The following is a 15,090-nucleotide window of genomic DNA, read 5'->3' on the forward strand; positions in this document are numbered from 1 at the left end:
AAAGCAGACGGTTTGAATCAAAATGGAAAGGAAAACAAGAAATTATTATCGAATAAATTTTATTTATGTTACATGATTTAAAATATATATATATGTATATATATATATATATGCGTCCTTGCAGCGGCGTTATTTCCATCACAATATGTTGGTAACGTTAGCCAAAAAGTTTTTTGGCTAATGTGCTTGCCTTTCCCAAGGAGGCAGTGTCAGAAAAAAATAAAGACGTGAAACAAAGAAAAATCAAGGTAAGTTAGGCCAATTTCATGAAAAGGGATTTTTTTTTATTTCGCTTCATTTCCAATCAAGTTGTAATTTTGTCAAATTATGCATCAGTGAAGTGATATAAAATGCTAACAATGAAATATAGCCTTGGCAATGGCAAGACGAAGGACATTTAATTCCAAAAAATGGTGATACTGTGGTGGTAATGTTCATGATTCCGTTTTTTTTCTAAAAGTCCACAGGGTCAAAAGACTGTTTGTAAAGAAACACGTGCGTAGGCCTACATGATAGAGAGGTGTAAAGTCCATGTAAGAAAGTAGAAGTCCTGCCTGCCGTATGTTTATTCCACCCATGAACTCAGCCAGCTGATTTCGCTAATTAGTTCTAGCCTATCTCCAGGCTGAAAAACTGTGCTAATTAGCAAATCCAGGTGACTGGAACAAAATACTGAGGAGGACTTTTTCTTTCTGAACCTGGACACCTCTGGGTACATAATATAATAGGCCATACTTGAAAACCATCAAAAATATGACAAAGCAAATCGTCAGCAAGTGTGCTGTGCATATTTCAATATATGTGTAGGCTGCCATGCATTTATGAATAGCCTATTCAGAGTTTCTCGGATGTGCCATTGGGTGTAAGGATGGTGAGGTTTCCTCTGGCATTCTGGTCAGCTTCAATAGCTTCAAACAAAGATTTGAAATTTCCAGCACCAAAACCCTGAAAAAGTAGATGATTTTTCTGTTATTAATGCAGTACCATATATCTACACATTTAGGAGAAATTTCCGAACAATAGATTTGATCAATTCATTGCAAATTGAAATATGAATGTATGTTCTGAAATGATTTCTGAAATATTTGCTATATTCTGAGATGTAAAATAGCTGTCTTACTTGATGGTTGTGTCTCTGAATGACCTCTAGAAATACGGTGGGTCTGTCCTGTACTGGTTTAGTGAAGATCTGGAGCAAGTAGCCATTGTCATCATAATCCACCAAGATTTTAAGTTCCTGTATAAACAATGCCACATTATTTTCACATTCTGCTTCAGACCTGTTAATGAAATCTTAATTTACTACCAGGTGGCCAATAACTCTTTACTGCATTTCCTTCAACCAAAAGGACATATTTAAAATTTAAACTCTGCATTGTCTCACTTTTCTGATAGTAAGCAGATAAACACTTTGATTATTGTATTGTACCTCCAGTATGCTCATGTCCTCAACAATTTTGACTTTGGAGAGCTTCAGATTCTCCTTGAGCTGCTGGTAGTAAGTGTCAGGCACTGACATGAACTCCATACCACGTTCCTTTAAGTTACGGATCTGAAAACATATCCTTGTCAATGCAATATACCAAAAGTAAACTTTTTCAGCTTTCACAAAGAACAATTCCAACCCTTTCCACTCTACAAATTAAAAAAAGTATTTTATCTCTGTATCAATGTTGTAAAACATTTTTTTACTCACTGCTGTAATGATGTCAGAGGTGTTCATGGCAATGTGTTGAATCCCTGGGCCACCATAGTACTCCACATACTCCTAAAAGGAGAAAAGATAGTCAAATGAATGGATGCATGGATGGATAGATGAAAGTACAGTAGATGTCATGTCTGTAATACGTGCCTGGATCTGGGACTTGCGCTTTCCCATGGCTGGTTCATTGATCGGCATTTTCACAGTTTCTTCATAGTTGGCCACCACTATGGAGCGCAGCGCACTGTATTCAGTCTGTAACTGCTTGTCATCTACAGACCAGAATCTGTGGAACAGCAGGTTCCTCTGATACCTTCATACAAATGCACACAGGTCAGTTTAACATAGTGATCCTGATGTGAAAAGCATGGGCAAAAAAAAGAACATAAATGCAAGCCACAATTTATGATCTGCCAAATGATTAGAAATATGGAGAAGTCATAATTCTTTTTTTTATAAACCTCAGCCTGTATTTTCCTTTCTCTTTCAGATAGGCCTATTTGTGGGATGCATTTTCTTCCTTTAGAAACAAATGCATTTTCATTTAAAAAAACAAAATTAGCTATTTTTATTTGTCAAATATTTTGTTTTATAACGAATCTACTGCATCTTCACAGATTTTCTTACTTAGTATTTTTGTCTTGCTTTTCCATTACAAATATGAACAACAACAAAAAAATCTTAAATCAAAATACATTTAATTGAGATGGAAAATGACTTGGAATATAAAGTCTTGTTTTCTTAAAAATATATTCAATTTTTTAAAAAAGAGTTTATGGTTAAAAAAAGCAACAACAAAAAAATACAGTTTTCCATTTTGAATTTAGTCTTTTTCTTTCCCCATGGACAGACTGTTTTATTTTGTTTTAAGCTATAAACCATTTTTAGTATCTTAAGTAATTTTGCTTCTCAAGTAAATCTATCTTCATATTTGCACTGGAAATCAAGAAAAAATATATTGTTGTTTTTTGTGTGTAGTGTTTTAACAAGAGCTGGACATGATGGGATGGCGTCTGGTTTAGATAATTCTTCTATTCCCTTGCCTCAACACAACACCCTCTTTCCCCCCTCCCCGCTGTGTCTAACTGTCTCCAGATGGTGTCTCAGATCTTTTGAAAAGTAATTTTGCTGAGTCATACTTACTAAGGAGTTTTCTTGCATAATATTCAGTCGTCCACTACAACAGACTGAAATGCAACCACCCCATCTGCTGTCTCTGTCTGTTCTCTCTGAGTCTCTTCTGATCTTTCCTTTCTGTCTTTACTCCATCCTCACCATGGAGACACACTGCTGCTCACTGGGGAAGGGCTCTCGTTGTATTCTGACTGGATGGGACGGATAGGGAGTTTCCCCCCAAAGACTTGTGATGTTCTAAGCGAGTATCTCTCGTGACTTCTTTTGTGCTTTTCAGTCTTGACAACCCTGGCACAGAGGTCTGATGCTGTCCTGCCTGTTCACAATTACGCAGCTGAAATAAGTTCAACAATGTGTTTAGAAAAGTTTTATACCACTCTACTATTGGCACCATCTCATTGTCTGACTGATTTCCAACCACATGGTCAATGAAGTCCAGCTTCCCGCTTGGCCTATGAAAGAATCAGATTAAGAGACAAAGGAAAGGACAATGATATAACAATCCATCCAGGCATGATCGGAGATATGGACCTCTTATATAAGAAGACAAGGACACATAAACACACTCACAGTTTTGCCAAGAAAGGGTCACAGAACAGAGGAGCATGGAATCCTGGGAGGAAGAGCCCATTATATCCTGTCCGCTCTATAAGAGTATGAGTGGTGTCACCATACTAAAACAATAAGAGGAATCAGAGCGGAAGTGGGACAAAAGGTTTAAAGATTTAAATATATATGTATATGCACACACACTACAGTCGGTGGGATTTAAAAAAATGTTTTTGAAAGAAGTCTCTTATGCTCAACAAGGCTGAATTTATTTGATCAAATATACAGTAAAACAAGAATACTGGAAATGTAATCAATTTCTGTGATGGCAAAGCTGAATTTTCAGCCTCATTACTTCTAGTCTTGCATGATCCTTCAGAAATCATTCTAATATGCTGATTTGGTGCTCAATAAACATATTTTATTATTATCATCAATGGTGTGCTGCTTAATAGTTTTTTGGAAATCGTGAAACTTTTTTTTCAGGATTTATTTGATGAATAGAAAGTTCAAAGAAATAGCATTCATTTGAAATATAAATCAAATTTGTAAAATTATAAATGTCTTTACTGTAACTTTTGGCCAATTTAATGCATCCTTGCTCAATAAAAGTATTAATTTATATTTTAAACTTTTATAAACACATGAGATTATACATACTGTCTGAAGTACTGCCAGCTTCACAGTGCCAAACTTATCCTCCAGAACATGAGGCTCTTTAACGATAATGGCACCTCGTTCTCTCGCTTTCTGCAAGAAAAAAATGAATAAACCAATAGTTGATAATTGCAAATTATGCTAAGGTGTCTTTTAACAGATAGAACATGAGAGAAAACCATTTACCTCTACCAGGAAGTCACAGTTCTCTACAGTGAAAGCTACATCTTTAACACCATCTCCATGTTTCACCAGGTGATCTCCAATCTCTGTTCAAGGAAAAGGACAGATTTTACAATACAGAATGTGGTTTTAAAGATAATCAAATACCAAAAGTGGCAATACTCATTTATCAGTCTTACCTTTATTACCAGGATTCAAGGCTGAGGTGAAGACATAAACAATCTACAGGAAATAGAAAACATTGATCAGCGAACACTTCTATGTGGCTTTTTAAAATTCTGACCAAAGCAGATCAAACTGGCCAGGCTTCACAATGCATAAGGAATGAAGAGGATGGACACAAGCTGACTCTCACCTTCCCCTGTTTCACCGCATGAGAAACAATATCACGACTGCCTGTCTCCAGCCCACGGTACGCCAAGGGCTCAAACCCCAGTTTATTACAGTAATAAGATGCCGCCTGAGGTGCATCACAGAGAGGAAAACAGAGAAAATGACAACATGGAGAGATCTGAACAAATTCGTCACAGCAAATAAAGGTAAAAGAATATAATAAAAGGATATCAGCTATCTGAATTTAAAATAAACTGTTCATCTATATATATATATATATATATATATATATATATATATTGAACATTCATATAGCTAGGCTAAACTGTTCACTGAATCCTCAAAGTGAAACTTTACATCTTTTGTTTTTGTTTTTTCAACATGTGTAGTATGATAATGGCTCCATCTACTGGGGAAATCACAGGAGTGCCCAAAAAGTCTCAATATGGAAGAAATTAGTGAGTGAGTGGTGTCTGCCTCTGCAAGCTTATTGCCTCCACCCCTGAAGAGAGCCAATAGCATCTCCCTACTGGACACCTCCTCTAATATTCAGAAACAAACTAAATCTACAAACTTGTTGTGTTAAAGAATTACCTGTTTGGCATTTCCAACCCAGAAAGTGATGTGGTCGAAGCAGATAAACCTGCCCTGCTCGTGCTGTTGACATATAAAAGCAGAAACGACTGTGATGTACTAATCTTCTATTCTATAAGCAGAATTAATCTACAGAGTCTGAAGAGTATAATGATGTAGCCTACAAGTAAAATCAGAACAAAGTTCAGCATGCAGTTGACAGTAAAATATCAGTACATTAGGAGAAAGGGGACACATTTCTTAAAGTATATGTTCTTACACATGCATGCATGCATATATAATGCTATCATACCTTTTCACCTTTGTCAGTGTAGGTTGTCTGTAGAAAAAGAAATACGAAATTTAGGCTTGTTTGAATTGTTTGGTCAGATAGCAAATCAAATGCATCAAAATCTTAAAATGTCTTAAAAATCAAGTGTTTTACCATCTTTTAGTGGTTCTCAGAGACACCTTCTTCTTGGGTCAGTGGCAGAAATGAGGTGAGGTGGTGAGTGCAGATGCTGCAGATGTGAATTTGTACTGTGTGTGAGACTCCGCCCATAGAGGACGAGAGCGGCACTGCATGATGCTCTGCTGTCGAAATAAGCTACTATTTTACTAGACAGATTGATATACTATTATAATATATAATATAACACACTTTATAATAAGACTAGTTTCATATATAATTATTATGGTTTTAAAACTATAGCCTACTGTCTATGAAGCAAGTCAAATGTAGGCTAAACATCTAACTATACAACACCAGTCAAGTGTACAACAGAATAATCGATCTTTGGATTTCTGTCCGTTTTAAAAGACATGCTGTGGTTTTTGAGTGATTTTTTTTTTTAACTTTAGATGTTTTTCTCCATGCAAAAGAGGAGGAACACGGTCCTTCAACCCTATTGGCTATTGAGTTGCGCTTGTTATTTTCAGTACGAGTATGGCTATGTGAAACGATTTAGTCAGGAGTCATGAAGATTGATACATGTTTTTCTCTCTGAGGTAGAATTTTTAAAGTTAGGTTAAACTTACTATTAATTCCCAATTTTTTTTTATTTAAAAAGTGCATTCGTAGCCTATTTCATCAGACAGTAAAAAATAAATAATTAAATAAGTTATTATAAATTGTTTCAACCAATTCATTTGTAGCTATTCGTGTTAGTTAAAGTTCAGTAGGGAAACAATTAATGTTGGCCTAAATGATTTTAAAGAACTGCATTGTCATACTGACACCAAATATTTTAACTCCTCTCTGTCACCCCCCTTCTAACAAAATGCATCATGATAAAGTTTAGTGTAACAGCCCCAGCTTCGCCCTTTTAAACAGCAAAATGCTTATAACCCATTGGGGACTTCATTAACAGTGTTTAAGCTGCCACTGAGAACAGTGTTGATGCTGAAGACAGTCATATCAGGTGTGATGTAACTTAAATTTATTGCGTTCACACTTTTATAAGTGGCTTTGAATAAAAGTGTAAACGCAAATAATTAAAACATTAAAATGATTTGCTATATATATATATATATATATATATATATATATATATATATATATATATATATATATATATATTATTATTATTATTATTATTATTATTATTATTATAAATTCAGCATCTTATGATGAGCTCTCATAATGTATTTACATCAGTTTTCTGTCTGGAAATAAAGTAACATTTGTGTGGCCCAGGAAAAAAAAAAAAGTGATTTGTGATCACAATGCTACTGTTACTATTAATCCATCTGATGTAAGTGTGAAACTCTTAGGTGTTCTCAGAAGTACAAACCTGCTGAGAGCAAGTGTAGGAGCTGTAGACTGGCAGTAGCTGAAAAGCAAATAAGCATATGTGAGCGTTTAGGGGAACGATGTTGATGCACATGAGGTATGTTTCTCGAGAGAACATTGACAGTCTGTAGCCGACGCTGATTGGACAGCTACAGTTCTCAGGGGAAATACAGTGCCGTTGGTCTCTCTTAAATCAATGTGAAGAAAAGATCAAAGAAAGCCGAGCATCATGAATGAGCAGACAGCAGAAAACCCAGCCATTGTGCAGAAGTGGTTGCAAAAGAGGAGAAGCCGAGATGACAGAGAGAAGGAGGAAACAAACATGCAGGTTGAAGCTGAGGAGCATGATCCTGTTGTTCATGAAGAAATTGAGGAGAAGAATGAAGTAGCAGAGGCGGTTACAGACAAAGAAAAGCAGGCTAGAATACATTCAGTCTTCTCTTTGGTGAGGAGTCAGATCAGGACACAGGCCGGTTTGGATGGTCAGCGCATTGGCATAATGGATGTTGTAAACCAAATCAAGGAACTGGAGAAGAGCAAGAAGGAACATGATGAAGCTACACACACAGTTGAGATCAGCTCATCTGAGGAGAACGCAGCGGATCAGGCGGTCCAGAAAGAGACTGTAGAAGAGCAAATGACTGGGGAGAATAAGAAGGAGAGAGGTGAAGAATTATGTGTAGTCTTGTTGGAGGAGATATTGTTGAACGTCGAGACATTAAAGAAGGATCTGAGAGAGGAGCTCGCTCAGCTGCGCCGCGACATGCAAAGCTACACAGAGCAGGCGCTCTGCGGCCTGGAGACCCGCTTAACTAACTTACTGAGAACACAAGCGCTGACTCGCACAACTCCCACTGCACTTCCCAGAAACCACACAGTCGATCCCATGGAGACCAAGAAACAGAGACCTCCCAGCATGCCTCCCCTGGGAACATCTAGGAGACGAGTGCTCAACCGCACAATGACCACTATCACACCTAAAACTTGCCTACCTCTTTCCCTGGGGCCTCGCTCCAATTCAGAGCCACTGGGGGGCTGGGGTTCTGAGACCGCCTCCAACAACAACGCACCAACGTTGCTGAGAAGAGACGAGGCGGTAAGTCATCCTCCTGGGCCGTTGCCTCCTGCTCTACCTCCTGCACAGAAAGGCAAGAAGGCTTTGCGAAGCAGGACTCGCATTGGTAAGCCATTATGCTAGAGAGGCCTGCGACCACTAAGTTGGAAAAGGTCATTAAAATGGCAACAGGGGAGACACCAGCTTCATACTTTCAGAATCAATGATAGAGATCACAAGGTAAGATCATTCAATATGAACAGCTGCGGAGAGAGCTGAGGAGCACAAGTGTTCTCCTCTGTGCTATTCCATGTTGTTTGTCCATGGAATTATTGAAGACAACCAAGAAAAATCCTACTTAATGAATCTCAAAGAAAAAATAGATGCACCGAGGAGGTGAATAGTATGAATAATGCTGATTACTAAGACATTATGACAAATTGGATGAGGTACAGATTAAATTAAACTCTCTCAATCTTTTTATTGTATCACCTGTGTGCTATAATGTATCACATTTCATCACTGTAAAAAAGTTGCTGCATTACATTTTTTAAGTACAATCAACTTGTTTAAGTCATTCAACTTAAATTACATTAAACTGACTTAAAACATGAGTTGAATCTTGTATAAATTGCTTTACTTATTTTGATGAGTTAAAGCAAAGTAAAAACATATGTTATCAAAAACGTATTGATCATACATCTTTTTTAAATTGAATGCACAGAATGATTTTTGTTATTACTGAACTAACAAAACAAATATATCTCTTCCAGGATCCCAATCTATGTATTTTAGTTCTGTCAAACTGTATTAATCAAATGAACAGTAAGGCATATGTTTTGTACATTGAAAAAAAAATACAAAAGATTCAAATTGTGATTGGTAAAATGTTATTAGGTTGTTTATGATTTTCAAAGTTGTATCAAGCACATAAGCTTATAATAATTTAGATTTTATTAATTTGTGTACATTCACTTTGCACATGTCATTATATATATGATATTAACATTATCTATGATTGGATGTATTTTGTCATATTGTCAGTAATAAAGAAATGAATGCTATTCATCTGTATTTTATTTGTATTTACATATATTTGCAGTTCCATTTAAACTTATGTGTTCATTGCATTTCATCACCCCCCCCCCCCCAAATGATGCATTTCAATTACAAAGTTTCAAATTGGTCCAATAACAGTTCTTATTATTATAGCCTACATACAGGCACAGACGGCACCACTCTGCAATTTAAGAGCAATTATTGGTATTATTGCAACATCAACAAAAAGGCAGTCATATTTGAAAGATTAAAAAATAAAATATAAAAATTTTTTTCATAACACACCATAAAAGAGTGCACATCTTCGATTGTTCTATAATCACGTGCTGGTAGCGACACCTACTGATCAAACAATTTATTATCCAAAATACATTTGTCAATTTAATGTTGTCATTGAATCTCGAGTTGTCAGTCAATCCTTAACTCTCTAAAGTAGTTAAATGTATAAATACTTTTTAAATAATGTTAAAAGAAAACAGTAATGGAAAACCCACTGTCAATACAAAACAAAAAACAAGAAAAAAAAAGTTCATACGCTGCAGGTCTGTGCAGGTTGGATTTGCGCATGCGCAGGGCGCGCGTCCCCGTTTGATGACAGCTGTGCGCTGTGGCTGTTGCTAAAGGGAGGAGAAAATCTCACGACGGAGGACTTTTTTTATCTCTTTCATTCGCAGCTAGGACCTTTGGAGGACTGTAACGAGAACTCGACTGTAAAACCGACCCGTATCAATCGCGACTGAATTTAAAACGTCATACCCAGCCGTCAAATTAGTCGGTAAGTCTGTTGTACATTGCTTCGAGCTGGTTAATGTGACACTTTAGCGAACTGAGCATTAGCTGCTTGTTGGCCTGCTTGTCTCGGTCATGTTGTCACTTTTTGTTTTTTAACCCCGTTTTTTTTTCCAAACTAAGCTTTCAGGAATATATTTCGATTTCCTGACATATTGTTACCTGACTGTAGATAACAAAGCGCTTCTAAGCGAGGTATTTCATTTATTGTTGCGCTATAAAACACGTTGATTCTTTTGCTTTTGGTCGCTGACACACCGACTCTTGCAGCTTTTGTTGTTGTCATGCACTTCTCATTGACAGTCATGCTGGTGTGTTAATGCCAGCCACAGTGTTTTATTTGACAGTGTAAGGCCCTAAGTGGTTTGAAACATTTCCTTTCAATGTGAATTGCACATGCATTTGCAGCCGATGTTTTGTTCTGTTGTCACTCACGTTATTAGGTCTCGCGCTGCTATATATCTGTGTTTACAGATGGCTCTTATGTGACTGACGTTATAGACATTTCCCATTGTGATCAAAATATCAGCCACACTCACCTGGGACAGGTTTAGTTAGCACATTTTTACACAATGGGAATTTGGCGTGCTTTACATAAAAATGATAAAATGCAAGAAAAACAATCATTCATTTAAAAACAATGATAAATTAAAAGGAAATGGATAAAAACTAAATGGCTGGAGCAGGAGTGGAAACTGATGTGATTCAACTGTTATTCAGACCAGCAGCACTATTGCGAGTTTGATGTCGCTTTATACAACAGTTCATTAAGCAAGAAGTTGATATTAAGTTTGGTTTATACAGATATTGCCCAGTTTGTATATTTCCTAAAGCCGGCATGAATTTCACCATCTTTTTTAAATGCATGTTATAGATCTTATTGTGAACAATTCATCCATGCATGTTTAATTTTGTTATTTGTAATTGCCATAACTTGATCTTCTAGTGAAAATTACAGATGTCTCTCCAGTGATCTACGCAGGACTTCACCAATCATTTAGTCCCTCCTCAATTGACTGCAAGATCACATTCATTTTTGAGTGCAATACCCATGTGAAAATCCATTCAACATTTGCTGCATTTTCGATAATCCTTATCCCTTGGATCATGTAAGTCACAGTACAGAAATAAAAAAATCTGTTGCTACGTCCATTTCGTTGCAACTTTAACTGCATATGGAAATCGTCCCAAAAAGATTTGAATGGGTTTTTGGGTAATTTCAGGGGAGGGAAACTGTGATCCATACGGCTTGCTTGCTTAAACACGTGCTGCCGGTCTTGTATCTTTTAGACAACTGCCAAATCCTAGATTGCTCTTGTTTTCTAATCAGTCAGCTGTGTGTGGCTGGCACATTATGGACTGCTTTTCTGATCTGGTTTATCCCCCAACTGTTTGGCTGTCCTTATGTAGCCTCATATTTAGGGTATGAAGCTCCTCCCATTGCATCTCCTCAACACATGCCAAAGCTGTGACATTAGGTTAGCGGTGCTCTTTGAGTAGCAGACTGGAGTTTATTTGATGCATTATCTATTTTAGTGGGGCTTATATCTCAACACCTTCTTTCACTATTTTTTTGAAAGCTCAATAAGGATGTTTTGTGATGCCAATTTACTCCTACCTCTGCCAAATGTCCTCATGTTGAAGTTCTATGTCCTGATTTCAGCTTAAATGGGAGGTTTTGCGTTTTTAACAGGCTGCAGTTTTCTGTCATATGACTGAGGCAATGTACAAACTGTTGAGGTGATGCTGAGGTCAAGCAGGATGTGTTTCCAGCAGGGTTAGGAAGTGTGAAGCTCCAGATTGTGTGTGTGTGTGTGTATGAAAGAGAGTGCACTGACACATAGTAATTTCAGAGGGACCCTTAGCATATTTTTTTGGCATCTTGCTGTTAGTATTTGGCAAAACTGAGAAAACGGACAATTCATGAACATCATGTGCTTGTGATTCAGCTTCTTCTTTCATACATATTACACAATCCGAGAGTATTTATTTTCCATTTGAATTTGTTTATTTAAAAGTAGCCTAGATATTTCAAGCTTTCTATAGATATAATTCTCTGTGAGGCAAGTATGTACTGAGTTTCAGTTTTATACTTTTTTAGTGGTTGTGAAGTAATTACTTATTCTAAGTAGGCTAAGTAACAAGAGAGAGTGCGATTTCTGATGAAGCCCATACTTGTTTAATCAAAGTTAAAGTCAAAGTTACTTTTAAAAGGTAATTTACTCTATTTTGATCTCTACCATAGACATCATAGACATTTGGGACGATTGAGAATCCAAATTTCCTGACTTCTGTGTAATTTGAATTATTATAAATCAGAAATAAAGATAATGTGTGTGGTTGAAAAGACTGTTTGTGAAGCTGATTTGAATGTTTGCTCTGATCAATCCCGAATCGTTGTCATCTAGGAATTAGATTGTGTGGGTGTTTGAATCGAGATCGTGATCGTTTAACGATTAATCTTGCAGCTCTATGATGACTTTAAATAACGATGCATCTATTGAGAATTCTTGCAGATACAGATATGGAATAATTATATATGGCCGATAACCAATAAATTACTGATAGCTTATCAGATAAAACAAAAAAACAAAAGCAGTTTTAACAATTATTTAACAGGCAATAACAGTTATAGTCATGTAATTGGTGCAACTTTATTGTATTAGGTTTTATCTATTCCAAAATACATTTTCTTGATGGTAATTTAAATACTTTTAATGGATTTTATATGACAGTTGTATGCTAAAATAAAGAAAAAATTGTGAAATGGACTTAATGAATGCCCACTTCAGAAAAACTTTTAAACACAGACTTAGGGGAGTTAAATATTTGCTGTATTTCTTTATTTTTGAGGAATCATTTGTTGGCCTCCTCTTTCCATACATGACCACATTTTTCAGATCTGTCAACAACTTCTCTATCTACAACGTAAGACGTTTAATGACTGTTTCTGAGAGCCACTTGAATTTGTAATTCTCAGGAGGCTTATGTCATCTGTGTGTGAACTTCTGTTTGTTTTGATTGGTCACTTGGTTATTGGCAGGCATGCTATTTTTGGCTCGCTATGCATCAACAGTCAATTTTCTGAGGTGTAATTTTGTTTCCATGTAATGGCATGCCCAGGTGTTTCTTAGATCCTTGATGTTTGGTGACTTTTTTTTTTTTGTGAAATCTCAAAGATGACTGCTAAACTGTGGATGTGGTTTTTATTTTATCTCCGGATTCTTGCCGAGGTACTCAAACTTGCTTGGTACACTGTTTCTGTGAACCACAGAGATATTGTTTCACATTATCTAAAGAGAGCAGAAAGCATCCTGGGTTGGAAACATTTCCGCACAGTACTCCCACACTCATGGACACCAGGCTGGTGCAATGAAATAGATTTCTCAGAAAGACTTTGTGCTTGGTTATGTGATTTTCAGTGGTCAGTTAGAAACCAGTAGAAGCGGAAAAATGCAGATCTGAACACCTTAAAAAGGCTTTCAGTAGAGCTCCACTGACCAAGCGTTATCCCTTTGCATGCACATTTATGTAGTTGTAAATGGAAATGTGGTTGGGATGCTTGGCCACTGAAAGAGTATCCCACTCCACATCACATCCCCTGCTAGTCACGTTAGCTGCCTCCATTTCTTAGATGTCTCTTTGTGCTCATAATTGCCATGAAATTGAAAATTGTTTACTTCCACTCTGGATTTCTCATCTGCTCAGTCACTACATCCAAAATACTGTCCATTGCAGAGTCAGACCGCATTGTTTGCTGAAAATGTGGGTAATTTCTCTCATGAGTGGTTTGGTCTGGTGCATTGTAGTAAACATGTGAAAGTGCGTAATGTAGCATCCAGCCTGTGATTCATATCCCACAGAGCTCCTTAATGCTGTGCTTTAAGGGCACTGAGAGCACTGTTTCAACCAGATGCAAAGAGGAAGAAGAAATGAAAAGGGGATCCTCGTTAAGGCACCAACCTAACCTGAGAGTTACACTTTGAATACAGTGTTAATCATGTCAACAAAATTACTGATGTAAATGTTCCCTAACAGAGTTTTTTTTTTTTTGTCATTGATTTACAACTGTGTACACGTTTCCGGTGCTCGGGTACTCAAAAGTAATCATTTAACCCTTCGGAGTCTTGGGCTATTTTGGCCGTTTTTGAGTACTTTTTATATTTTTTTTATTTTGCGACATAAACAAATGTTTACCATAGCAATATTTGGTATAATTTTTTTCAGCACAACATCACCTATATGACCAGACAATTAGTTTTTCACTTTGATGTACTGTATCAACATACTGGACCCAAAATCACACAAAACACAAAATCCGAATAGAAAAACTATAGCTTTTCTACTACAAAAAACACAAACATGCTCAATGAAGCATTTTAAAAGGTTTAAAATGTAAACACAAGTTGTAAATGTCAACATATACAGGTACAATTCAGATATAATCAAGCTACATACAAAAAAAATATGATTTACATAAAAAAGCGGGTGTAGCCATAGGCTTTTTTCTTTCTTTTTAGCTTAGACACTTTTTAAAAAATGTTGTGCACACAATTATACAGAGAGCTATATTTAAGGCCTTGCGTTCCCAGAGTATGAGAGTTCCCAAATAGTGCAAATACAACATAAAAACTGTAAAATTGAGATAAAATCAAACTGTACAGCAAAAAGCAGGTGTGGCAATAGGCGTTTTTTTCTTTTCTTTTTTGCTTTGAAACTCTACAAAACACTTAATGTACAATTACACAGATAGCTACATTACAGGGCTTTCATTCCTTGAGTAAGAGGGGTTCCTCAATAGTGCAAATATACCATACAAAAGGTAAAATGAACACAAAATCAAACTATACATACAACTATTTACAACTAATATCAGGTGTTTTTTTATTTTATTTTTTATCTGTGCCACTCCTCAAAACAGTTTATCTAAATCTACTCCTAAACTACCTAAACTATCTACAGTACTCCTAAACTACTCTCAAAATCTACTCAAACTCTTCCAAAAACTAGCAATAATATCTCTCTCTCTATATATAACGTATGTCTCTCTTTGTCTACTCCGTAAATCCTCTGCCTTTCAATTTCGCTTCTTTGCTCAGCTGGCTCCTCCTCCATTCCCTAAAATGTGCAGCCTGAAGTACAGAGTCAGCAGATTCACACATTTTTCTCCGTTTTGTTTTATGACAAAAAACGATGAATTTATTAGAATAAATGCAACGCCTGTCGCATCCCATCTAGCGTTCTTTTACGAACGCGTCAATATTT

General features: G+C 36.5%; 2 protein-coding genes across 10 annotated transcripts in view; one reads left to right on the forward strand and one right to left on the reverse strand.

Moving 5' to 3' along the window:
• Positions 1 to 262: 262 nt before the first annotated feature.
• On the reverse strand, positions 263 to 5,706 carry hpdb (4-hydroxyphenylpyruvate dioxygenase b). The gene is made up of 14 exons (XM_077222895.1): positions 5,577 to 5,706; positions 5,445 to 5,471; positions 5,153 to 5,215; positions 4,581 to 4,685; positions 4,405 to 4,447; positions 4,229 to 4,311; positions 4,046 to 4,135; positions 3,407 to 3,510; positions 3,211 to 3,288; positions 1,853 to 2,015; positions 1,697 to 1,768; positions 1,430 to 1,552; positions 1,121 to 1,237; positions 263 to 945 (listed from the first exon to the last, which is right to left on the reverse strand). The coding sequence occupies exons 1-14, from the start codon at positions 5,577 to 5,579 to the stop codon at positions 835 to 837; spliced, it is 1,182 nt and encodes a 393-aa protein (XP_077079010.1). The 5' UTR covers positions 5,580 to 5,706; the 3' UTR covers positions 263 to 834.
• Positions 5,707 to 9,608: 3,902 nt separating this feature from the next.
• Positions 9,609 to 15,090, forward strand: part of gapvd1 (GTPase activating protein and VPS9 domains 1) — a 58,078-nt gene continuing 52,596 nt past the window's right edge. For 6 of the 9 annotated variants that reach the window (XM_077222832.1, XM_077222834.1, XM_077222837.1 and 3 more), the window contains exon 1: positions 9,635 to 9,811. The gene's annotated coding sequence lies outside the window, so the exon portion shown is untranslated. Of the gene's footprint in view, positions 9,812 to 15,090 lie in introns of all 9 variants that reach the window. The other 3 variants (XM_077222838.1, XM_077222835.1, XM_077222830.1) reach the window with 3 other exon arrangements.

Source organism: Siphateles boraxobius, unplaced genomic scaffold, assembly GCF_051911475.1.
Source record: "Siphateles boraxobius isolate OS27281-9 unplaced genomic scaffold, OSU_SipBor_1 9, whole genome shotgun sequence".
Classification (NCBI taxonomy): Eukaryota; Metazoa; Chordata; class Actinopteri; order Cypriniformes; family Leuciscidae; genus Siphateles; species Siphateles boraxobius.